This window comes from Ctenocephalides felis, unplaced genomic scaffold (genome assembly GCF_003426905.1).
Source record: "Ctenocephalides felis isolate EL2017-DRISC unplaced genomic scaffold, ASM342690v1 CF-g0.4_SCAFFOLD_01492, whole genome shotgun sequence".
In the NCBI taxonomy this organism is placed as follows: Eukaryota; Metazoa; Arthropoda; class Insecta; order Siphonaptera; family Pulicidae; genus Ctenocephalides; species Ctenocephalides felis.
The window spans coordinates 14,092,946-14,119,824 of NW_020537646.1; the positions used below are offsets into that span (position 1 = coordinate 14,092,946).

Consider the following 26,879-nt stretch of genomic DNA (forward strand, 5'->3'; position numbering starts at 1 on the left):
TAGATGATGAATGATTTTTAGTAATGTCATCGATAATATGCGACGTTTCAAATTTTCATACTGGAATAATTTTCGGTTTGTAACTTTCCGTAGGAAGTTATTGTAATGGGCCGAAAATCGAAATTACATTACTAATTACAAATTACTAAATTACATTACATTACATTTCTCGACGTTTTGAAGTTTCTGAACATTTTGGCATACCTCAGAAAAAATGGATGTGTGTGTGTGTATGTATGTATGTATGGATACATTTCCAGTCACGTTTTTCGGGCGCACGGACCAACCGATTTGAATGGTTCTAAAAACATTCGATTCCTATTGATAGGAGAAGAGCTGATTAGTTTTTGGCAAAGGCAGTCCAGCCATTTCGAAGATACAGAGAGCTAAATGTGTGAAAAATGGCAGTTTTTGAGAGAACTAAGCGTCCAATTTAAATGATTCAAAAGAACTTTCAGCTTGTTTTAACAAAATAATTGATTTTGGAAAAAAAATATTTGTATCTTTTTTTTGTATATCGAAAATAATTCAGATTTTATTTTTAATTCTGACTATAGTTCTAATATACTTTAAAACAAATTTCAAGTCAACTTTGCAATTCAGTTTATATAATTCTTATATATTGGACAATGTTACAATTAATAATAATCTATTTGAAACATTCAGTATTCCTCGAAGTTTTGTTATGGTACGGGAAGTTCCAGCAATTTGCCTTAAGGCACGATGCCATCCCCCACTAGTTTTCAATGTGATTGAAAAACATTTGTAAGCGAAATAGTCATTTGAACAGAGTAAATATGTCATTAAGATTTTTATAACGTTTTGTTTTATACTTGATATCAAAAAAAACACGTGTTGTGTCGTAGTTTATGTAAGAATCATTTTTATTAATTTTTATTTATTAAAAGCACATTAAATAACAATAGTTCGAAATAAAGTTATGAGTTCTAGGAATCATTATATTTAATAAATAAAGTTACTCAAATTAATTCTTATTTTTTCATTAAATATACAAATGAGTTATCGATGCAATTTTGTTACAATCGAAGGCCATAATAAGCGATCATCTTTTCGTGGAATAGTATATGGTGTCATATTTAAATCAAGTATATTTATATCATACGATAATGATTTGAAAAAAAATATAAGCCTGATGTATTTTATATTTTACTAGTCTCATAATTACAACTGTTTCATTGCAGACCAACTTCATTTTTAGCGAATATGCACCGAATTTATAATTAGTTCTCTCTCCAGAATTTATTCCAATTTTTAAATATTTATAAAATGTATTAAAATCAAAAAGATGTCTTTTTAAATATATAAACATGCAGCAATTAATTTTATATGCTTATGTTTTATATTTCTAGTCAACATTATTGAACTACTATAATTTTGACCTGCTTGTATTAGAATGTATTATATTAGACAAGCTCGATGTTTACTAAAATAACAAGCAATTAATTTATAATTTGCTCCAATAATTTTATTTCAATATAGGCAATTACATAAATTCTGATGTAAGAAGTTACTTTAAATTGTGTTGCAAATCTGTGTATAAGAACTAAATATATCTTCAGTTTTCGTGCAATGTAATCAAGGTGTTATTCTTCATTGGTAAATTTGATCATTTAGACGTGATAATGGATTTTTAATCGTATGTCGTTTGTCGCCTTTTCTTAGAAGCGACATTTCTTTAGAAGTGCGGCATATGATGAGTAATTACGTGCTCACCGCTCATAGAAAATTATTTACGTAGGATATATTGAACACATCGGGCGTTTATATATATATATATATATATATATATATATATATATATATATATATATATATGTATGTATGTATGTATGTATGTATGTTTTTCTATGTATGATGTATGACTGAACATCGTTTGAGGTTCCGAACGGTTGCAGACCGCAACATCCGGTCTGAGACACCGGAACTACGTACATGTGCACACTTCATTGATATATGCATGTGTTCAATTATATATCCACTTTTGTGGGGGTGTTTAAAGATTGATTCTTGTCAGAGTTTTTTTTTTTGAAAAAAAAAACAGCAATAATTGTTTTATGATATTCAATTTACATCGCATATAAGTCACAATAAAATATTTTTTGACGCCACAATAGTAGTATGAAAATGTAAAATATATAATTTGCACGTATTACACACACTACAAATGCTAGTAATAGCTTTTCAAATAATTTTTTTGAGAAAACAAAGTAACTGATTCATCTATGGCAAAATCGGATTCTGTATTCAACTCATATATTTTACAGGTTTGTACTATACTGTACGTTATATTTGCTTTCAAAAAAACAATACATTTTTTTCATATTCACTGATGAAAACATAAAACTAATGTCGAAACGTTTTGCAACAATAAGACTATTACTAGTCTCTTTTCACATGATAAATTTTATATGTATATATTGACTACTATGATATTCAATTTTCAATATTTCTCCGAGATTATTATTGTTTTTTTTTAATATGTTTCAGTCCATTTTTCGTGAAGAATTCCAGTTTGAAATTCCACGCACGTTCAGACATCTGTGTGTATACGTCTTCGATAGAGATCGTCATCTGAGGCAGGACAGACCAGTTGGAAAAGTACGGACATTTTATATTTTAATATTTAGCAATTTTAAAATTTTGAACTTTAATATTAGTTATAATTATTTTATACCTGATTGTACATTACACATATATAGTACAAAGTTTCTCTCTGATATTTTGCCAAATTTCGCATCTGAATTGTTTTAAGACGAGTACTTCTGATATGAGTTTTTATTCAGTTTTATCCAAAATTACATTGGATTAAACAAAATTAAATTTTGTTTACATTCCTATTTTACCAACTCTTTCCTTTATTAGGTTGCCATACGTCGTGAAGAACTACAATCTTATGACCGTCGGGATCATTGGTTCGCACTCCGACCCGTGGACGCTGATAGTGAAGTACAAGGCGCTGCCAGGGTTCTCCTGGATTTTGAAAAGGGCCCCCCTAATTCTCTCTCGTCATCAGCTTCAGGCAGTGGAAATAAACTATCCCGCAGGCGAGGCATAGATGATGAATTGCCGGGAGTCGTAACCATGCAGCAGCAAAGAGCTGGATCTCTTCGAGAAAGGCGAATTAGGTAAGTATTATGGAAATATATATACTAGTGTTGTTAATCTAATTTAAAATAGCTAGTTACAAATGATGTTTAAGAGTCGATATTATAGAAGTAATACAATTTATTATAAACAAAACTATTTCTTACAAGATTCTACTTTCAATACAAAATTTTAGAATGATGAAGAATGTTTCTGTGGTAACCCCTTGGGTTCGCATCTTGTTTCGGATTCGATATCCACTTTGCAAATTGGCATCAAGCGGTAGTGATATCAGATGAGATTATAGATGGCATCAAGTTTTGGAGCATTGTTATATTGTTATTATCCAAACACGTGCGTTAATGCCACTAATATAAAATTACCCTTGTTCCTTAGATAACTCGAATACGCAGCTCGTCGACCGGAGCTTTGGCGCCGGGTCGACACGCCTGATGTTCTTGTTCCCGCGAAATGCAGGTACAGACGAATTAATCAAGTTATTTTTATTCCAGGACGGCTGCAAGTCCACTGAGCCATTCAGAAAGCCTCAACGCGCATTGTTTGTAGTCCACAAACACTAAAACAAAGCACAGAGACTGGCGGTAGCACATGTCCTTCCGTTTCTCCATTTGATCCTCCCTACATATGGCACCACCTGTACCTGGAGCACCCACACGTGTTACTGTACGAGTAGCTGAATGTGCGGAATTGGCCCTAAAGAACGGTTGCTTGCGATCCTTATGCAATTGTTACTGCCAGGTAATAAAATAATCATTTCATGAAATATTCTAGTTTTAACTTCCCGTAGGGTAAGTTATTGTAATGGGCCGAAAATCGGAATTGAAAATTTTTACATTTCTCGACGTTTTGAAGGTTTCTGAACGTTTTGGCATACTTCAGAAAAAATGGATGTGTGTGTGTGTGTGTGTGTGTGTGTGTGTGTGTGTATGTATGTATGGATACAAAATTTTCGTCCACGTTTTCGGGCGTACGGATCAACCGATTTGAATGGTTTAAAAACATTCGATTCCTATTGATAGGGAAAGAGCTGATTAGTTTTTGGCGAAGGCAGGTCCAGCCGTTTCGGAGATACGGAGCAAAGAGTGCAGAAAATAGAAATCGAGTTTTTGAGTGAACGGAGCATCCGATTTGAATGATCTAAAAAACATTCAATTAGTAATGATTGGGAGAAGGGGTTATTAGTTTTTCGCAAAGGCAGGCCCAGCCATTTCGGAGATACAGAGCTAAATGTACAAAAAATGGCAGTTTTTGAGAGAACTAAGCGTCCGATTCAATTGATTCAAAGAAATTTCTGCTTGTCTTAACAAAATAATTGATTTTGGAAAAAAAAAATTGTTCCATTTTTTTTTTTTTTTTTTTTTTTTTAGTTTTTTATATCGAAAATATTTCAGATTTCATTTTTAATTCTGACTATAGTTCTAATATACTTTACAATAATTTCAACTCTGCATACAGTTTTATATATTCTTATAAATATTAGACAATGTTACAATATTTAGAATAATCTATTTGAAAACATTCAGTATTCCACGAACATTTCGTTACGGTACGGGAAGTTCCAGCAATTTGCCTTAAGGCACGATGCCATAATTGCCTCAAGACAGAATTCCACTTACAGCTAGTTTTTATTTAATTTGATAATTAATACTAGCCATAAGATTAAACAACTTCTCCAATAGCAACCTATAGTGAAAATCATGCAACTTAATAATTATGTTTGCATTACAAGTATATGCTTGACTTATTAATAATTTTACAGGTACACGAACGGGAGAAAAATCGTCAGAAAAACCAAAGTTAGAAGGAAAACGGAAAGTCCCACATTTGATGAAACGTTTACTTTTGATTTGAGAATAGAGACTGGCGAAAGGGACCGAGAGGGCAATCACGCTTATACGGTAAAATTTTATTAAGTTATTCATTTTTATGTTAATGAATTAAATACCGTAGACGCTCGATTTATTAAAAAAAATCTACTATATGCGTAATGTTTTCAAGTTATTTAGATTGCGTTGCGTTTACGTTCTTTCTTGCTATACGTTGCTAAGTCATTTTCTTGGAACAAAACAAACACATTTATTTTGCGTAGAAATTTCCCACGAAAATTATCGTTGAATTGTGCCGGACACGATACCGTTCGGTGCCATCACGCATCATAATTTTTCACATGAATATAAGACATTAGAACATGTTGAGTAACAGTAACTAATTACGTTTTTATACAATAAATTATATTAGTTTTAATTGGAGCATTGTAAATAACAAAATAATATAATAAATACTTATGGATTATGGGGTTCTTTAAATATTGTTTGAAAAATATTTCTAATAAATTTTTTTTATCGATATTTATAAACTTTTAAAGCACAGACGGACTGCGTGAGCGAAATGGCGTGATTTTCATGTATTTGATGAAATAAGACTTCTTTTTTAAACATGTTCATTAAATATTATGATGAGCACCAATATTTTAAGTAAAATGTTATTTTCACCTGTCCAAGATAGCTCCTAAAGGTTTTTTTTTAAAATAAAGGTTAATAGATTTTAAATCAAATATATTTTCAAATATTTCCAAACATGTTAATGTGTTTTTCTGTATTATATAAAGAAGCTATCTGATTTATTTTGTAAAATGTCCTTTAGTTACAATATTCGTCATAAAAAATTATCTTAAATTTCATTTTACATGATCAAACACTACACTTCTCTATGTTATAATATAACATTTACTATCGAAATTTATAATTGTTACATATTTAATTCGAATACTTTCTAATTAAGTCTTAAAATCGAATAGTTTTTGTTAAAAATACATGTTTAAAACGCTCTTTCTACGATATTAATGGTAGAGGAGAAGTTGGAAATTGCGCTGTTATAAAAAAATATTAACAAATTAATACCATTTGACTTCATAACTATAACCTCGGCTACTCATCTGTTTGAAATTTGACGCAATCAGTTTTTTAGGTAGTTATGTTTAATCATTTTTCTGATTGGGATAAATCACAATCAACCATTAGAATAATTTTGATGATAATAAATGATTTTTATCATTAATATTGCTCGCATTAAAAATGTGAATATTAAAAATACTATGCTGTATAGTATACCCTCACGGTCCGTATTACCACCTTCTCCTATACATAAATTTATTATAAGTTATGATTGTGTCTTAAATTAAATGCTATTGAATTAATTGGTGGATGTATTTTTCTTGCCCGAATTGGCCATTTGGGAGTCCTTCAAGTGGCCCAAAGAACTATAACAGGCGATTTGTTATAGGATGCTGTAATTTGGGTATGTTATTTTTTATAAGCTATAGTAGAACAAAAAATGTTTAAAACTTTTTGTTCGCTCGTATGTCCGTCTGTTTTAGTCCTTCAACACAATCATATAAAATCGGACACAATTAATACAATCAATCATAAATCATAATGTTCATGTTCTTAATGTATATATCTGCGCACTGCAAATAAACCATCATGATAATTTCATACTTCAATCATTAATTCACTAATTGACTTAAGTGTTGTGAATAATTTTCTTCCAACTAATAATTACTATAACAAGTTTTGACATAGGCAAAAGAAAAATTTTCTTTAGAGTGTTTGCTCGAGATCAAATATTTTTTTTATATTAATAGTTGTAACTTAAAAAATAATTGTCAGATATTTTATGTATTTTGAATTCAAGGTGTGTCCTGCTGGTGAAGCTGATCTTCTTGAATTATCAGTTGGTTTATGGCATGATTCACCAGGCATGGTTAGTGGCAGTGGTTCATTTTTGGGTGAAATTAGGATACCTTTAAAAGGACACCAACAACGCGAAGCAACAGCCCGTGATGCTTGGTACCGGTTGCAACCTAGAAGGTTATTTTTAAACATTGTTTTTTGAAATATTATATATTAAACCATTTGCAAGTAATATTTAAAACATATTAGTAGTAAAATTTAACATATTTAAACATATTGTATAAATGTAGAGTTTGATCACTTACTAGCTTGATTAAATTTCGATATTATTTAATTTTAATTAGGACAAGTACAAACCAACAATCAGGATTTACGGATTCAAGGCGCACACCGCCAGGAACAAGACTTAGCTCTAGTGAAGGCAGTTCTGGTCTGGGATCTCTTAGACTTAGGCTAGATTATACAGAAGATAGAGTTTTCCCAGAACAGACATATAATGCTTGGAGGGATTTGCTTTTAGAAAGCACTCAAATTCAGGTTCATAACCAATTTTATAATATTTTGTAAATTGAAGTTACATATATTGTTATTACATTTATAATTTTTTACAGCCTGTTACATCAAGTGCCGTTTATTTATTAGGAGAGATAATTAAAGACAAAGAACATGCAGCTAAACCTCTTGTAAGACTTTTTACTCATCATCACAAAATCGTAGATATTATTAAAGTGCTTGCAGATTATGAAATCTTAAAGCTTACGTGAGTAATTAACATTAATGTTAATAAACATTAATCATTTTGATATTAAACTCATTATATTGTATCAACTCCACATTGATGTTTCACTTTTATCCTCATCAGAGACGCGACGACAATATTTCGTGGTAATACCTTGGTTAGTAAAATGATGGATGAAGCTATGCGTTTATGGGGCCTACCTTATTTACATCGAACCCTTAAAACTATTGTGGAAACTATTTTTGCGGAGCGCAAACCTTGTGAAATTGACCCTATGCGTGTTAAAGATGTTTCTGCTATTCAGGGTAATCTTGACAATCTCAAAGAATATGTTGAAAAGGTTAGTTACAAATATTAATCTACTCTTTACATTAATGAAAATATTCATAATATACTATGTAATTTTTTCATTGGCAATAACAGTTTAGTCCACAACCAACATCCAGCAAGCGAGTATTTTGTTCACATACAGTTTTAAGATTAATTATATTATTTTGCAGGTATTTTCAGCCATATCAGACTCAGCAGTACATTGCCCTGGCGCTTTATGTGAAATATTTAGTCATTTGCGAGAAAGCGCCGCGCGTAGATTTCCTCAGGATAAGCAAGTGCGATATTCAGTGGTGTCAGGATTTATTTTCCTAAGATTTTTTGCTCCTGCTATTCTTGGCCCACGATTGTTTGACTTAACTACTGAACAAATGGTATGTTCAATTTTTATCAGCAGAGTGTAATTTTCTAATTTATACATTATTGCTAAGTTTATTTATGAAATGTTTAATGTATATTTATCAGGATGACCAAACAAATCGGACGTTGACTTTGATTTCAAAAACCATTCAAAGTCTAGGAAATTTAGTGTCTTCACGATCTGCCCAACAACCTGCTAAAGAACAATATATGTGCTCTTTATATAAAGCAATGTGCACTGAGCGTCATGTAGAATCTGTGAAAAGGTTTCTTGAGCTAGTATCAGCCTCAAGTTCTTCACATGAAGAAGAATCCGATGCAAAAACTACATCAGACCAGCAAAACATAGCTGATAATGTTCGTATTATTGATAAGTCAGCCACACCTTACGGACCAAGAGACACTAGTTTTAATGATGAAGTTATTTTGCTCAAAGAAGGGTAAGTTTTTGTATTGCTTAAAAACTTTATACAATTATGATCATTCCACATATATTCGTAATGATAAAAATATAATTTTATTTTAGTATGATGACGAAACGAGCTCAAGGCAGACGTCGGTTTGGTTGGCGCAATTTCCGGGAGCGATACTTTCGACTGACCACACAAAGTTTATCATATGCTAAGGCTAAAGGCAAAACTGCTTTATGTACCATACCATTGGCTAATATTTTGGCCGTAGAAGAACTTGCAGAACGATCTTTCAAAATGAAGAACATGTTTCAAATTGTACAAGCAGAAAGAGTGCTATATGTTCAGACAGCAAATTGTGTTGAACTGAAAGAATGGGTTGATATTTTACATAAAGTATGCAATACAAATAGAAATAGACTTAATGTTTATCATCCATGTGCATTCCTGAATGGTCAATGGCAATGGCAAGTATAAAAAATACATTTTTATGATTATGTTTTTATTAATAATGATTGTTAATTATTTACACCTCGTAAACCTGTTTACTTATCATAATGTAGATAACATTACCTGAACCTGACATTAATTTATCTATTTTTATAGTTGCCAAAGTACTGTTTCTAACGCACCAGGTTGCACAGCAGTCTCTGTGTCAAGTGGAACATCAGAATTACATATGACTCTTGACCCAGCGTGGGACCTTCAACGACTGCATTCGCTATTTGTTAAAAATCTTACTGCTTGGGAGATGTTAGTGCGAGCCTGTGAATGCCAAACAGTTGCCGGTAATGGTGTGTACAAAAGTATAATAATATTATCATATTGCATAATAATGTTGCATACTATGTTGTTTTTGATAAAGATTTTGCACTATAATCTGCATGTTCTTTGTCTTTAATTTCCTCATTTCTATAAGTATATAAAATTTACCTTTAACTGTTATTATCATTCTGTATTATATCTTTATTTAAAATTTGTACTGCAGATTGTAGCTTGGTTTCTCCAGTAACTGAAGACCCACAAAGTTGTTTATTTACTTTAATGAAGTTACGAGATATTGCCAAAAACTTAGATTTAAATCATACTAAACTGCTAGGTTTTGAAGCAAGCCAGATGAAATATGGAAGCAGGTAAAATGAGAGAAGAAGATCGAGATTATATGAACATTATTCCATTCCATTATTCCATTATGTTTTATTTTAGGCAAGCACCCATAGGAGATGATAATTACTTTCACCTCGCAGCTCGTAGTAAAAAGGATATATCTGGCTTTTTTGCATCACATCATGAATTGTTAAATACAAGCAACCTCGAAAATATTTTGCCTACAGATAATAATGCTGGAAGACATAATAGCTTTGCTATGAAAAGCTCAAGACAGGAAATGTTCAAAACGATAGCAGTATCACTGCAACAAAGTGTAGTTGATGAGAGTAATGGATTACATGGTAAGTGAAATATTTAATTTATTATCTATGCATATATGCAAATTTATATGAAAACTTTATTCTCCCACATACATATGCATACTTTAGTTATAATATAAATAAAATATTTTTTTCATCTTTTCAATTTAGATGAAAAGCTGTTAATAAATAAGAAAACCAGTGATAATGAGTCACACCTCAAAAAAATTCCAACACGTGACTCAAATCAAGTGAATGATCTCATTTGTGAATCTGATGTACGTTAATAATATTAGTTGTTATTTTTTATTGTAGTTTAAGCAATAAGAATATTTATTTAAATAAGAGAGTTAATTAAATATCCTGTATACAAGTGTATGTTATATACATATGCAGGTATGTTTGCAAATGCATATGATTATAAATGTATGTATGTATGAATGGGTGTATATATGTTTGTAAGTATATAAATTCTATTGCTTTAAATAAAAAATATAAGAACGATTCATATTTCTTGATATATGTATGTGTATATAAAATATATTTTATGTTGGTGGTAGAGATGCTTGAAAACTCTTTATAAATAATAGAAACCAATATCACAAATGAAGACATTTGAAGCCTCTTGATATTGTCTAAGAGTACAATACTGTATGATTAAAGAATTGAAATAAGTTGAAGCAAAATTTACGAAATGTTTCTCAATTGTATCAAAATGTTCTTTGATGTGAGTCTGATTTCATATTGAAATAATATATAATTATAAATATGATAATTTATATGTATCCTTTAAAAAAAAATAGTATACACCAAGTCACATGCTCTATAAATTTAACATTGCAATAATTATTAGTATTTATTTTATGTATTGAGAATTAAATTATTTTAAGGCAACGTATTCGTGAAATAAAAATTATACGAATTTGATGTAATAATATTTGGCAGCTTTATATACTTACTACCTAATACATTGAAACTTTATGGTTACATGATTTTAATATTTGGATATAAATTATAAAAAAAAATTGAAATGATTAAATGTAGATTGATTATTTAAAATCATTTGTTCAGTATTAAAGAACAGTCAATATTATAAGTTGCCAAAATATATTATTGGAATTTCATATTTATATTGTATTAATTAGATCATTTTTATATATACTTTGTATCGATTTCTTTGATGATTTCCATTTTCGCCTAAATTATTCGTTACATGCATATAGATTATTTAGTTATAAGATAACACTCAATTATATTTATTTATATTAAATATGTACATATATTATATTTACATATATGTATAAATATACACATGCTTAAATACATGTGAAATTTACGTATATACCAATAAATAAATTTCCAATTTTAAGAAATATTTACCGTACTGTTCTGTAAATGTTATTTCCTTGTATGCTTTTTTTTATAAAATATGATGAAAGGATATCGCTTTTTAAAATACTATCTTTGGTCATTATTTTTTTATTTATAAGAAATGCATTCTACTGCATATATTATGTGATGCTCTGTTGGGCATTAATTACATAAGTATGCTTATATGTACATGTATAGAACAACAATTATCTATTTATTTATAATGTAATATTAGTTTTATACTACTTAATAATTATTTTTATACAGAATAAAATTATTTCAAATATGTTAATTTGTTATTAAAGCTGTAACATTAAATTTATTATTTAAATACCTGAAAAATAAGTATATCATTTTATATGTTTCATAAAATTTTATTCTTTGTGTTCAAATTTACAATTCTATTTCATTAATAAAGTTTGTTCTCTGACTCATACCTGAAGAGTTAGTGTTTTTAGCCTACTAAAACAAAAATAATTATTGCCATAAATTTTTAACTAATAATATTCTAATATAATTGGGAAAGTATGAAATGAATTTCCTAGCCAAAGACTAAATGAATCCTGAACATGATGAATATTTATGAATATAAAGTTTCATTTGTACAAAATGTAATTCATATAGTTTATGTTATAACCATTAAGTATATTGTTATTATACTAAATGGATATATCGCATTTACCTTTCTTAATATGACGGTCTATTTTTAAAATTGCATGATTGTCAAATATTGTAAAACCCCCAAAATTTGCTGACAGTAATGTTGATAATAAATGAACATTTTGGTTGTAAAAAGATTTTATTTAATTTTAGAAGAATAAGTTTATTTTCCAGAAAATCTGTTTTCCTGGATCATTTGGTACCGAAATTAAAAATGTCGATGCATTAGTATAGATAGTATAGGTGATATAAGTAAGCAAAAATTTGATTTTTTTTTAGAGACGGCTGCACCGATATTTTTTTTTATCTCTAGCTGCACCGATTTCAGATATTTAAAAGCCTTTTAATGAAAGCTCATAACACGAGTTATATATTTAAAGGATTCAAATGTAATTTAATTAGAAAAATTTATTCATTCAATTCAAGTTTAGAACAACTTAAACTTTATTAACAAAGTAAACAGTTTAACTTCTAAAAAATGGGAACAAAAATTAAGCTAAGCTCAGTTGTATAATGAAATTAAAGATTAAAGTTGAATAAACTTCAGTTTTTTTTTATGATAAAAATGACTATAATGTGCATGTGCACGTTAATGTATTCTTGTATATTCTTGGATTATGATGGCATCAAATGAAAATTTGAATTGTATCGTTTAATGAGAGTAAATGATTAAAAACAGTTTACATATATAATTGTATTTTTTGTTTGAAATTATTTGTATTATATAATATATAAATAGAAGTATAAATAATTTAAAAGATAAATGTTACTGAGGTCGATAATGTTTAGATTTCGATTTGAAACTCGCGCTGTGACTTTTATTTCTTCGTCGAATATTGGCAGCCCCCTTGAGCACTAATATTACTTCAGGGTTATCTTTTTCTTCTCTGTGATTTTTTCGTTTGTTTCATTCGGGTTCGAGACGTCAGTTAGCTGTCATATTACATATTGTTTTTAATTACATGTTATTTCAATTGGTTTGAAACTACTAAGGTATATGTTGTGATTTGATTATTAGTTTGCAATTTTACATGACGGTAAATATTACTAAATCGAATAAACTCTGATAATTATATGTATCCTTGTGCCTCATGAAATGACTCATGAATGTTTTCAGTTAAGATCAATATCATCTAAAGATAGTTTAATCAGCAAAAAGTTATCATGGCTATTAAGGCATGGAGCTGAGAAAGATAATGTTCCAATATGTGAAGAAGGTTTTGTTAAAGTGAGTGACATATTGCAGCATAAATCATTTAGGCCAAATGTAACATTAGAAGATCTTCAACGAGTTGTTGCTTGTAATGATAAACAAAGGTTTACTCTAAGAAAAAACCCCATCACACTTCAATTTGAAATTAAAGCGAACCAAGGACATACTATTGTTTTAAAGAATCCAAATTTATTTGAAATTCCTATTACCACGACTTATACAGAAATTATTCATGGAACTTATTATCACTCATGGAAAAAAATAAAAAGGGAAGGATTGAAACGCATGAAACGGATGCATATACATTTTGCTAAAGGACTAAATAGTATCAGTGGCATCAGGAAAAATTGCCAAGTTTTAATTTATGTCAATATCAAGTCAGCTTTGTCCGACGGCTATAAATTTTATGAATCTGAAAATCAAGTTATTTTATGTCCGGGCAATGCTGATGGTATTTTACCAATACATTATTTCTTGAAGGTTGTTGATTATCAAACAAGTAAGCACTGTACTAAATATTTGTATTTGTCCAGTTTTATGATAAATATGACAATATTTTATTTATTAAAGTAAATAATAAGCTATGTTCAAACAAGGTTCAGCACAGAACTGTTCATTTATTTTAATAGCTACTAAGATAATATATATATAATGACATATATCATACAGTGAGCCATGAGAAATATATTGTTCAATATTCATTTTTTTTATTGCAGATAATTTATTAACATATTGAAGTTCCATAAAAAATAAGCCTGTAAATAAATAGTGATGGCAAATAAGTATTGTACACCTTGTGATTTGCATTTGGATGAACTATCCTTCAAAAGCCATATTTTAGGCAAAAGGCATGCAAGTAAAGTGAGGCAAAATATGCTTTCAGCAAAGAATGCTTCTTCAGAAGTAGTTGTCACAAGTGAGTTATTAATAATTTATTTTCAATGAACACATTAAAGACTTTCTTGAAAAAAAAAATTCAAATAGTACATAAAATATCTTTATTGTACATGATTGATATGCTATAGAAAAAGTTGTAACTCAGGTTTAGTTAAAAAATACACAAATAATGAAAAAAATATATATGAGACACATAATCGGGCTTGATATTTTTGATTCTTAATATTATTTTAAAAATAAATAAACATGTTAATAATCATTATTGAAATGATTTCAGATTTGCCACAGCCATGCCCAAGGGAACTTATAATTCCTTTTTTCCAGCAATTTGGATACATGATTAATTCTAATTTTATTAACAAGTCTAAATTGATATTAAAATACAAAGATGAAGAGACTGTATTATATTTAATACGAAATAAAATTTATTTTGGCGATAAACTTCTGAATATTGCACAAGTGCAACCAACCAAAGCCAATGGTGAGCTTGGATTATTCTAATTTTGTAGAATTGGTTTATTGAAATTAGTAAATAGAATCTTTTTTTATTTATTTATGAATATGTTTTAGATACGAGACGACAGCGAAATGATAATAAATCTGAGCTTGATAATAAATATTTGAAGGTTGTTACATCTAGTAAACCTTTTGATAAACAGGTAGCAGATCTAATTCAATATGCACAGGTACGTAAAGTTAGTGCTTTCATGTTATAAAGAGTACTGGGGTATATGATAAATCTATCTATTTGTATATACCAGATATAGGTTTTTTCTAGTGTACAGCATAGAAAGTCTGGATTCTCTAGTTGCAATAGTATAGATCTCCATGAATAAATTTATGCAAATAATTGTCTAAATGCATATATGTATATATATATATATATATATATATATATATATATATATTTAACCGTGTGTGCTGTTGTGGTGATGGAAAAAATAATTTAAATAAGCATACGATATTTCTTTCCATGTTATCTTTTGAAATATTTATTAATTTCATTAGGGTTCCATGAGTGTGCAGCAAAAAAGGTGTTATTCAGTTTTAAATGATTTATCATCAGCCCTAAATGAATGGTTTCCATGTGAATTACGCAATTTTGGATCTTCTGTGACAGGCTTGGGATTCAAAAATTCTGATATTGATGTTTATGTTAAGTTGCTGCCACCAAGGCCTTATAGTCATAATGAGACAATGGATTATTTGAAGCGTACCAAAAGAATTCTTATGAGACATCCGAGTTTTAAGAAGGTTTTTGGAGTTTTTGGTGCTAAAACACCAATTATTAAATGTGAACACACTCCAACAGGCTTGAATTGTGATATTAACTTAAAAAATTCTTTAGGCATCTATAATAGTGAGCTTTTGAGTTATTTACAAACTCTTGATATACGTATTAAGCCGCTTTTACTAGTCATCAAATGTTGGGCTCAAAACTTGAATTTAACAGGTAGCAATAAAATAACAAGTTATGCTCTTGCAATGATGATTATTTTTTATCTCCAACAAAAAAAGATTTTGCCACCAATAAGATTTTTGCAGTCTTGTGCATTTGATCATGATGAATGGAATTGCACATTTGACAAAGAAAAAGGACATACTTTCGAAATTGAAAATAACCAGAATTTGTTTGAATTATTACGTGATTTTTATAGATTTTATGAAGCATTTAATTTTAAAGAAATAATAAGTCCACTGACTGGCATTACCCATCAAAGGCATGACTTCACTAAATCTGGAAACATACCTTTTGAATATGAGAGATATAAATTGAAATTAGAACAAAGTGGGGGAAGTGCCTTGAAGCTAGAAAGCAGCATTATAGTTATTGATCCTTTTGAACTTTCCCATAATATAACTCCTTGCGCTAATGCTAATATTTTACAACTTTTCAAAGAAGCTTGCATCTTATCTGCTAAATGTTTTAATATAGGTGCTGATTGTAAGGAGTGTGAGGTTTTATCAAAATTATTCACAATTAAAATAAGTTTAAAGAAAAATAAAATAATACGTGAATATGAATGCAACATATTAGCTTCTGATGACCTATCTTTTCAAGAGGAAGCTTCTGTCAAGGATACAACAGGCTTGCATGATTTACGCAAAAATTGGTTGCATAGAGCGAAAGATTTAGTTTTGAAAATCATGCAAGAAATTTTATTATTGGATGTTCAGGATATTACAGTTAGTCCAGACAGAAAGTCTATAAAAACCGAAACTAAAGATGAGGTACATTCTTCAAATATAACCGAAACAATCAAATATCATTGTACAACCAAAATGTCTGTTTTGAGAGGACGTTACAAATGTAAAGTTGTGAAAGCAAATTTGACAAAATTTGAGCATGAAAAGGCTATAACAAGAGGTATTTTAGACGATTCGGGTTCAAAGTCTCCAAAAAATATGGCAGATTTTTATATGACTATAACTAGTGTTTTACAGCCAACAAAAATTACAATAAAATTGACGAATAATATTGCTATTCATTCCGAATTTATGTTAATAACAGATTATTGTAAAAAAAATTTGAAGAAATTGTGTGTTGTAGCAATTGAAGACAATGACATAAACAAATCGGAGCCTACTGAAATAAAATTAATGGAAGGTGAACGAAGGCATCTTGAAAATCAAAATCAGCCTTCCACTAGCAGCCAGAACGGTAATTATGCCAAGAAACTTAACAAAAAAATTGAAATTAGGCATGATGTGGTACCACCAGGATTTGTTCCTTTTTAATTGTTACGTCTGCTATATGTATCAGGAGACTGATTTCGATAAGTTTATTTTAATTTGATATCTATCTTATTATATATCTTATTATATATTTGAGAGTTTATATGATCTTTAGATTTTAAGTTGCATATTTTTGACATAAAATTTTTAATAGTATCAATTTTATTATATAATGGCATGTAATCTTATAATTTGAACTTGTTTTTTATCGGTTATATACATTTATATTTAATTTCAATTTTACCATAATGTTGAATATATGAAGTATAAAAATACAGAAATTGAAATTAAAAATGTTGTTTATTTGTTTTTGTGGCATTTTATACGTTTTTATAAATTCATAATTATGAATGTGACTCTTCATTGAGATCAACCTGTAAATGCCAAATCACATTCATCAATACAAACTGCAACTAATTAAACATAAAGGTAACAAAAAACAAACCTCTTCCTCGCATTCCCCATAATTGAGTTCAGACATCTCTAAATTTTTGTCAGTTGATGAAGATTCTTTCCTTTTCTGAATTTCTTCAATCACTAATGCATGTATTATTTCACGGCACCTATCATCAAACCCAGCTGGTAACCAACCGCGTCTTTGATCACATTTTGTTACACCTGGTATAGGAACTGGCAGGCGGGCTAACATGGTTACAATTTCAGGTACTGAGACATCACAGTACTAACAAAAAAATATTTTAAAATAAAATTAGTTGCAAGTAGCATTTTGCATTTTGATAGTTGCATGAACTTCCTGATACATATACATACTGTAATAAAAACTGAAATTCAACTAAGGTAAAACAAGATTGAATGAATGAATTTAATATAAGTAATTATGCAGATAATGTTACTTTTAAAATCACCTGATAAAACATCTGCCTAGATGGTGGTACCATGCCTTGTCGAAAAATATAAATATTTTCATTTAATTTAGTAGGTCTATTAGAAGTTTTAATTTTTTTAGATCTGTGTGTTTTGCCTAATACAACCGTTTTGGGTTTGCAAGTAGATCCAGTTTTATAAGGTAATACATAATTGGTGCTGCTTCTCTTAGCTTTAATTGCTGTTTTGTATCCGCCTATCATAAATATAAAAATAAGATCAATTGTAATAAAACACCACTATTTTTATTTTTGTATTATTAATATAATAACAAAAAATTACTGCTTGTTTATACCTGTAGTTCTTAATCTGTAATCTAATGTCTGGTACTTCCTAGATTGATAATCTAGCCTTGGATCATATCCAAATCGAATCCACATTGATCTCCAAGGACCAGTTACATAGTAGTATGCAACTGCTGGTAGTAAGTATTTTAATTTATCAATACTATATCCAGAATTATACAATAAAGCATTCTTTGACCAAATTGGACGCTCCTCAAATAACTAAAATGTAATGTAAATAGAAATATTTAAAAAGAATTTATTTGCAATCATAAATTACTTTTTTCAGAGTGTTCAATTGTGTGCCATCAAGGAATTTAACTTGCAACAAATTAAGGCATTTTCTGTTTGGAGCTTTTGGTGCAACTTCTGGTGCATTTTTGAATGATAAAAATATTGCATAGCCTGATCTCCTGCGCCGGGTTCTACCAATCACATTATGAGTTGCATCTGCACTATCTTTGGTATATGAATCAAGAGCTAATGATAAATTTTGCTGATTATCGATTCTTGAAAATGTTGCAGGTGTCAAAAACAATGGTGCATCTGCCCTAAAAGTAGCTTTTGAATAGGATACAACAACTAATACAATTGAAATAAATACCCCATCCATGCAGCTGAAGGTAAACCAAGAGGGACAATCTCATCATAATAACATTTCAACGATCCATTCACATCTTTATCTAGAGTCAGATATTGAAAATCACAGAGAGCTAAAATTATATCAATTCATTTATAATATTTTTTTACAGTACAATTGCTCTCTTAATTCGCATAATTTTTAATTTAAATCAGATGAATTAGATGAGAACTTTTATACTAGTAATGTAAATTTTGAAATAAACATTATATATATATATATATATATATATATATAAAAATTTAATAAAAGATGATTTAATAAATTAGTCTATAGAATTACAAACCAGTAAATTTGTAAATGGTATGAACTCGACCAATAATTTTACAGGATACAACTTCAGGAACTTGTGTAGATTCTTTTGACTTTGGACGTTTTATCTTAACTTTTATTATTAAAGCGTTTGTTTTGTATTTATCCCCGCATGTTGGTTTACAATAAATATCTTTTGGCCGAAATCTTAGTTCTAGTCTTCGATTTTTGGTGCAATAAGCCTTGAAATATTAATAAACATTAAAGATTGATTTACTCATGTTAATTCATAAAAAAAAAAAAACGTAAAAGAGTAAATAGAGTAAAAGTTTTGATTGATTGCTATTTAATTCTAAAACTAACAATAGTAAAAGAAATCTTCATCTCTAGCATATCAATTAAGAAAAATAAAGAAAGAATAAAATGAGAAGTACAATTATTCTGCAATATAAAGGAAAGATCAATACTTTAAAAAAACTTTCCAGTTGCATTATGTTATGAAATATTTAATAATCATGACATCAAGTTTATATTCTAGAACAATTATAATTAGTGCGAAACATAATGGACAGATTATTCAAATACAATCCTTAAGTTAAATTAATACTGTCGATATTAAATATAAATTCGTTAGAACATTTATAATCAGTGTAAAACGTATGGGGCACATCACCCAAATTAAATTCTTAAAATTGTATTAATACCATAGATAAATTTCGTACACCCCCAAGTGTTTCTAACATATTATCTACATTTTGGACGATTCCTGGATATTCAATGCATACTAAACTTTTAAATAAATCTAGACTTATTTTATTCATGATTTATAACAACTAATATCTTTTGATTTATAGAACTTTATATATCTTTAAAATTACAAACTGCTGTAAAATTTTCAAGTGTAAGTAAATAATAAAATAATTAAAGAATAAGAATAAGTTTGTACAAATTTTTGACATTTAAGTTCAACGCCATTTTTCTAACCTAACTTTTTGCGGATGTCAAAGTGACATCTAACAAAAGCGAAAGTAAATGTTAAATGTCATATTCAATAAATTGATTTAATGTTTATTAAATCTTTAAACTGATAAATTGCTCAACATTAATTTATTTTTATTTGTGATGTGATGTGTTAATATAAAAATAGTTAAAATAAGTTATATTTATACATTTGGCAATGGTATGTCATTAAATTTAATATTCAATCAAGTTGAGAAATCTGTTTATTATTCCTTAAATAAATATCTCATTGCTGATTATCTTTGTCATACAATTTTTGTGCAATACTTGTTAATAGTATTTATTTCTTTTTTGTTTCTACACTCCTAGTCATATTTACCAATATTATATTCTTTTATATTTATTTATTGCTTTCGTAAACTTATTTGGCACTACATTGCATATAATATTATTTGTGCTATAATTATAATTTGAACTCGTATTTTTAATCAATGCCTATTTACAAACTAGATTTAAATCATTAATCCAAAAAGAAATAAACAATATGATTGCAGTTAAAATTAAAGAGTTTTGAAGCAAAAATTTGTTATTTAAAAGTCACTATACGCATCTTCAATGAATGAATGATAATGTGATAATTAAATTCTAATATTTATATTATATATCGATTTTATACAGTTTTATAGTCAGTCTCCTAATCCTGATTATTATTTTTAACAAACTATTTTTTCGTTTTCATGACAGAGTAATTCTCATGATGATATACCATGGACAATTCAACAAATTCGAGAGAACTCCTCGAAATGGACTTTGGAAGGAGATGCCAAACTATTATTGTACCTAGAAGCATTTTCAAATGTTGGTTTACTTGCATATACCAATTGAAAATCTAATAGACATATTAATTATTGTTTTTCTATAATTTACAGACTCTTTGTAAGAGAAGTAAAACAACTAAAGCAAAATTAGATTCCATGGTTAGCACTTTAGAGTATACACAGATTTCTTTGGCTAATTCTACTAACAGGTATTTTGAAATATGGAATATCATAGCTTTTAAGCACATATTTTATATTGTGTTAAAAGCTTTTTATTAAAATTGAGAGATAATGTGTTCAATTACATCATTTCACAATTGAGTTGTACTCAATTTGTACTGTGAAATAACGTTATTGTATACTTCCATCAGGGGCTATCAGAGACAAAAAGTGGTATTTATTTTCAGATTTCATGCACTACAACATTCACAGTTTGTTGAGAGTAGAGTATATGAAGAAGACATTCAAGCCGATACTTGTCCTAAAGAGGAAAAAGTACTACAAGATGTAAGTTAATATATATATATATATATATATTATATATATATATATATAATTTAATTTGTATCAACATTATAAATTATTAATTTTGTTTTTAGTCAAAGATTGATCCAGGAGTTATAGCAAAACAAGCTGTGATGTGCGGTTTAAAATTAATGGAAAATGAATATATGAAAGTGCAAATTAGTGCAAATAATTCAGAACAACCAAGGTACAGTTACGTTTGATATTATTATAATAATAAATTATGAATTACTAACAGCAGCATATATGTTTATTACATATTAATAACACTAAATTTATTTATTTATTATTTATTACTTTTAGATTTAAATATGTTCCCAAAGACAGATATATGAGTAGACCATTGCCACTAAGGATTGGTTCAAAAGAATTTTTAGCAAGTTTAAATCCAAGCGAATCGGAAAGCGAAGGGGGTTTCGGTTCTAGTAGATCAAGAAGTCCATCTATTGCATCATCACAATCTAAAAGTTATTCTCCTTCACTTACAAATCCAAGTGTTCAAAAATATGATATATCCAGTATTACTAAAGGTGTTTATTATTTTTAGCCTAAATTATTTATTTCGCAACTTAAAATATTGTAGATCAAAATTTTTAATATTAAATTTTGATTTAAACATGTGATATAAAGTAAATTGCATGGTTATTACACAGCCAAAACCGTTTTATGATCATTTATTCAAACATTATTAAAGAGATTTTATTAATTTGAACTCTAGATTAAGATTGCCTTTATAAATTAAATTAATTATAAAATTATAAAATTACAGGTAATAGTAGCATTTTGGGGCATTCAAGTGAAGAAGAAGATGATAAAATATTTGAAAATTCTGTTGAGCAACACAAATCTCCTAATAACAAAACCTCATCTGATATAGATAATACAAAAAATAAAAGGGAACAATTTCCTACACCTAGACATAGTTATCCAATTTTATTTAATGATGGCCCGCCATTATTGGAAGATTTATATGAGGCTGATAAACCTAAAAAGAATGACTTATTTGATGATGATGATGGAAATAGCGATGAATTGTTTGACGATAAATCAAAAGTTAAAAATATAGCAAATAAGACTTCCATTATTTTTCATGGACAAAATGAAAACAAATCTCAAGCTGTTAATTTATTTGATGAGGAACCTCCTGAAATTGATGTATCTAAAACTGCTCAAAATATTCCAAAAGTTACAAATTTATTTGATGATGATTCAGAAGATGACCTGTTTGCTACTGTAACAAGTAGTCATAAGAATCAGGTTAAAGCAAATACTTACAAGTCAGAGGACACAGTAGGCATATTCTCTGACAAACCTCCTGAAATTATAAATTCTAAATTAAAGGGAGCGATAAAGAAGCAAATAGAAAATATTAAGACTGATGTGGAAGATGATATATTGGATTCTGAAAATACTTCCAATAATATCACCCCCAAGGGAACTAATATTAAAACACTACAAAAGAATAACTTATTTGAGGATGATGAAGATGAAATCAAATTTGACACCAACTTGTTTAACAAAAATTCATTGCTTAGTGAAACCTCGAAACATATAACATTTAAATTGTTTGATGATGAGCCACCTATAGATTTTGAAGCCAGTTCAACAAGTGCAAAGGATGAAAACAAGAAAAATAAATCATTTAGCATTGATAAGAAATTTAGCTTATTTAGTGATTCAGATGATGATGATATATTTGATAGTCTAATTAAAAATGATAGTTCAGATAAATCAAAATCAAAAGTACAAGTAAATCCTACAATAACTCCTAAAAGTGAAATAAAAAATATTGCCTTTGAAGCATCTTCAAATAAAATTGATCCAAGTACTAAATTGGATTCTAAGCAAAAATCCAAAATTAATGAGCTATTTGAAGACGATGATGACTTATTTTTTACGAAACCTGTAATAAATGTAAGCAAAACTAACCAACTGAAGAAAATAATGATATTTTGGTAAAAATAGAAATATTGTACTTGAGAATGAAAAGAATGAAAGCATATTCAATCAGGCTGAAATCAGTAATGTTGCAAAAGGTGTTGAAAGCAATACATCAGAAAGCAAGGAGAATCCTATTATTAATGAAAACAAACATGATATTGTAACTGATAACAAAGTGTTGAATAAATTGCATAGCTCACCAGTAGAAGCAAAATCAAATAGTGATCTTAATGTAAAATTTGCAGATACAAATAGGGCAGCTGCAAACCCCATTACTGATATTTTTAATGAAAGTGAAGATGATGATGATTTATTCCAAGTGAAGCCTAAAGTTGCACCTCCAAAATCTATTAATATTGATTCAAAATCGGAGGATAAAAAATTATTACAAAGTTCTATGATAATCAATAAGTTTACTTATTTGGCTGCAGGATCAGAAAACAAGTTGAAAGATTCTCAAGCACAAAGCAAAACTATGATTCCAAATACCACAGATGTGGAACAAGAAAGTATTAAAGCACCGCCAACATCTGAAGCAATTTCTAAAAGCCCAAAATTGTTTGAGGAATCAACAAGTGATTTGAGTGATGATGATGACTTATTTAAAATAGGATCAACTAAAACTGTAATATCAAAATCTTCAAATGATGATGTTAAAAACACATTGAGTTCTAATGCAAGCCATCAAAAAACTGATTTGTTTGCTGAACCGGAAAACTTATTACATCAGAATAATAAACTTGTTGACCATGTTAAAACTAATGCAAGTTCAAATCGAACACCAAATATTAAAACAAAAATTGTTGGTATATTTGAGGACCCTATATATAGGGATTCAAAGACCATTAATAATTCTGAAATCACTAATGTTGAAGTTCCTAAAACAAGTGTTACAACAAGTATTGTTGAAAGTAGTACTAAAGCAATCAAGGAGAAACAAGAATTGGGAAACTCAAATATAAATGATGAATTAGTCAAAGAGCAAAGGGAAAAATCTTTGTACGAACAAGCTGCATCAAATATAGCTTTATTCGGTGATGAACCTCCAATTGATATCTTTGAAGATCTGACAAACTCAAAAAAATCTGACAACAGTAAAAGAATTACCTTATTTGATGATGATGAGGATGAGCCTGATTTTTTCCAAGATCTTTCTAAAACAGTTAACAATATTGGAACTAAAGAACCATTCGGAATTGGTTTGTTTGACAATGAACCTCCTGATGATATTGACTTTAAAACAAAAATTAAAAAATCCTATGTAAATACCAATAAAAATGATGATAAATTGTTTGCTTCTGTTTCAAATGTTGCAAATAAGTTTGATCAGAAACTGATAGACAAAAACGATGACTCAAATCAAGTTAAAGAAGTTAAAAATGAAAATGCAAACGATATCAAAATCACATCACTTTTACCTAAAACAAATGAACCAAAAAAATTATCAAATTTGTCAAATTTCAACATTAATGTGTCAGCGTTACTTCCGGGAGCGAGGCCCCCGTCGCTGTCCAAAAAACATGGAACACCAGATACTGACCAGTCGGATTCTAAATCTGTAACGCCCATTCCGGAACACGATGTAAATTTATCAAAAAAAATTGCCGTTGACAGTAGAGGAGATGGTCTAATTCATAATTATAAAGAAATTTCGAATCGAAAAATTGATAGCGATCAGAAAGAAAGGAATGGTGATTTTATTTCTCAAACCGAAACCTTGCAGAATTCAGCAGTCAAGGTAAGATTTAGAAATTCCATAAGTATTTATTTTGCATGTATATTTATAAGTCTATAAGTTTTATTAATAATAATTATACAGTATATAATTCAGATATAATCATACCCGACGATCAAATCTACCTTGCTTACACAATACTTTATTTAGTTGTTTGCTACATAAATGGATTAGTTTTATATTTTTCTGTGTCATACTATAATAGGAAGATATTTTTGTTATTATCAGATTATTAATTTGCGCAAAGTATTGACTATATAGTGGATTGGGATTTTTAATTATTCGTGGTTAATGGAAGAAAACTTCGTGTGCTTTATGTTTTAAAATTAATGACATGATATTGAAGAAGATATATTATATATCAAAAGTGGTAGAAGTAAATTGATATTATTCCCAGTGTACGATTTAAAATCAAATTTTCAGGAACGTGTCAGGATACCTCAGAAAAGGCGACCGCCCAGCAGACGTGCGCGACAAGAAGCAGCTCGAAAATCTTTAGTTTTGGAAAATTCCGATTCAGAAATCGAGTCTGTGTCTACAGAACAAAACATACTTAGTGACTTCGCTAAAAGCATGGACGAAAATGAAAAATCACTAATAAGCAAAAATTCACATATAAAAAGTGCAAATAAATTAACTAACGAATTATCCAGTGTTATAAATTCTTCATCAGGACAACCCCGTATAAATGATAATAGTTCAAAATCAAGTTTCAAGGAAGATTTAACCGACCATTCAAAAAGCGAAAACTCTAATAGTTTAAGCAAATCTAAATCTCAAGCTATATCTAGTGATCATTCGGAATCAGGTAGCAATATTAAAGACGGAACTGATATTTTGTCGCCGTCAACTGAAGAGGATGATATTTTTAAAATAGATAAAATAGCTGACGACGATACATTGAAGGTAGATGAATATAACAGTATTTTTAATGATTCCGATGATGATGTAGATGACTTGACCCATGATTCAGAAAATAAAGCAGAAGTATCAAAAACTGATGACATAAAAAGGCAGAAAGAATTTAATCTTCTCGAAGCTCTTACACGAAATACTGAGTCAAAACCAAATATGGACGCGATTGATGAGAATATACTCAAAACTGATTCTTTATTTATACCAGTTGATTTAGATATTAATTCAGGTGTAGGTTTGAAACCGGTTCCTGAAAATACTAACATAGCAGGAAGCATATCTCAGAAACATTCAGAAACAAATATTACAGACCTTAAAAATAATTCTAGCTTGAGTGCACAAGAATCAGTAGAAAATGATCTTTTTGGAGCTGCTGCCAGTAGTAACAATGATTTAGAAGATAAACTTTCGACACTAGCAATTGATGGCTCTGCTGAAGTTTTACATGCTGCGCAAGTGGGTAAAACGAGCAAAGATATTCTATTTGATTCGGATTTAGAAGAAGATTTATTCACTGCTAAATCTATGTTCATTAGTAAAAATGCTCAAAATGTTTCTCAAAGAGGTGATGTCAAACCCAGGTCGCCGCTGTTGAATTCTGTTGGGGCAGATGATCTGTTTGCTGGTTTACCAAGGTCCAATATAATACTCAGAAAAAATCGTAAAACAGATAATCTTTTTAGTGATACCGAAGACGATGAAGATTTATTCAAAGTAAAAACAATTAAAGTATCTAAGAGTTCAACAGATAAAGTTTTAAGCAACAGCAAAAAATCAAGTGTACCAAAATCTGCATCATTATTCGGTGACAGTGATGACGATGATGATTTATTCAAAGTATCGACTGGAAAATATTCATAGCTTGTTTATTTGCTTATTATTTCATAAAATTAAATGAAAATAATAATAAAATCATATCACACACATATTGCAAATATTTTCATAAATAATCCACATTATCAGAATTGCAGTTACGTAATA

At 29.0% G+C, this 26,879-nt stretch overlaps 5 protein-coding genes and 1 pseudogene across 6 annotated transcripts in view; 5 read left to right on the forward strand and 1 right to left on the reverse strand.

Moving 5' to 3' along the window:
* The window catches only part of LOC113370872 (GTPase-activating protein-like), a 13,407-nt gene extending 2,902 nt beyond the window's left edge, over positions 1–10,505 (forward strand). The window contains 16 exon segments of the mRNA XM_026611552.1: positions 2,509–2,619; positions 2,884–2,995; positions 3,749–3,831; positions 3,833–3,864; positions 4,886–5,015; positions 6,820–6,995; positions 7,163–7,355; positions 7,430–7,578; positions 7,681–7,897; positions 8,058–8,261; positions 8,353–8,687; positions 8,774–9,124; positions 9,264–9,451; positions 9,646–9,790; positions 9,864–10,108; positions 10,238–10,505. Coding sequence (XP_026467337.1) covers positions 2,509–2,619; positions 2,884–2,995; positions 3,749–3,831; positions 3,833–3,864; positions 4,886–5,015; positions 6,820–6,995; positions 7,163–7,355; positions 7,430–7,578; positions 7,681–7,897; positions 8,058–8,261; positions 8,353–8,687; positions 8,774–9,124; positions 9,264–9,451; positions 9,646–9,790; positions 9,864–10,108; positions 10,238–10,353 — 2,787 coding nt within the window. The 3' untranslated portion in view covers positions 10,354–10,505.
* A 2,688-nt stretch (positions 10,506–13,193) lies between these two features.
* LOC113370873 lies at positions 13,194–13,936 on the forward strand (annotated as a pseudogene).
* On the forward strand, positions 13,670–16,969 carry LOC113370097 (speckle targeted PIP5K1A-regulated poly(A) polymerase-like). The gene is made up of 5 exons (XM_026610763.1): positions 13,670–13,809; positions 14,027–14,226; positions 14,485–14,688; positions 14,778–14,893; positions 15,216–16,969. Exons 2-5 carry the CDS (start codon positions 14,082–14,084, stop codon positions 16,944–16,946), a joined length of 2,196 nt encoding a protein of 731 aa, XP_026466548.1. The 5' UTR covers positions 13,670–13,809; positions 14,027–14,081; the 3' UTR covers positions 16,947–16,969.
* Positions 16,970–17,221: 252 nt separating this feature from the next.
* Positions 17,222–19,897, reverse strand: LOC113370098 (general transcription factor 3C polypeptide 5). 2 transcript variants are annotated; one of them, XM_026610766.1, is made up of 8 exons: positions 19,709–19,897; positions 19,039–19,246; positions 18,717–18,795; positions 18,393–18,663; positions 18,124–18,334; positions 17,810–18,024; positions 17,389–17,625; positions 17,222–17,317 (listed from the first exon to the last, which is right to left on the reverse strand). In XM_026610766.1, the coding sequence occupies exons 1-8, from the start codon at positions 19,823–19,825 to the stop codon at positions 17,288–17,290; spliced, it is 1,368 nt and encodes a 455-aa protein (XP_026466551.1). In that variant the 5' UTR covers positions 19,826–19,897; the 3' UTR covers positions 17,222–17,287. The 2 variants fall into 2 exon arrangements, with proteins under 2 accessions (XP_026466551.1, XP_026466549.1); XM_026610764.1 differs by having other exon boundaries at positions 18,717–18,825.
* Positions 19,898–20,508: 611 nt separating this feature from the next.
* On the forward strand, positions 20,509–23,626 carry LOC113370875 (WASH complex subunit 2-like). The gene is made up of 7 exons (XM_026611553.1): positions 20,509–20,517; positions 20,709–20,822; positions 20,894–20,991; positions 21,190–21,289; positions 21,382–21,494; positions 21,611–21,837; positions 22,077–23,626. Exons 1-7 carry the CDS (start codon positions 20,509–20,511, stop codon positions 23,264–23,266), a joined length of 1,851 nt encoding a protein of 616 aa, XP_026467338.1. The 3' UTR covers positions 23,267–23,626.
* On the forward strand, positions 23,290–26,847 carry LOC113370876 (WASH complex subunit 2-like). Its single transcript, XM_026611554.1, has 3 exons — positions 23,290–23,345; positions 23,444–24,986; positions 25,407–26,847. Exons 1-3 carry the CDS (start codon positions 23,290–23,292, stop codon positions 26,757–26,759), a joined length of 2,952 nt encoding a protein of 983 aa, XP_026467339.1. The 3' UTR covers positions 26,760–26,847.
* Positions 26,848–26,879: the final 32 nt, after the last annotated feature.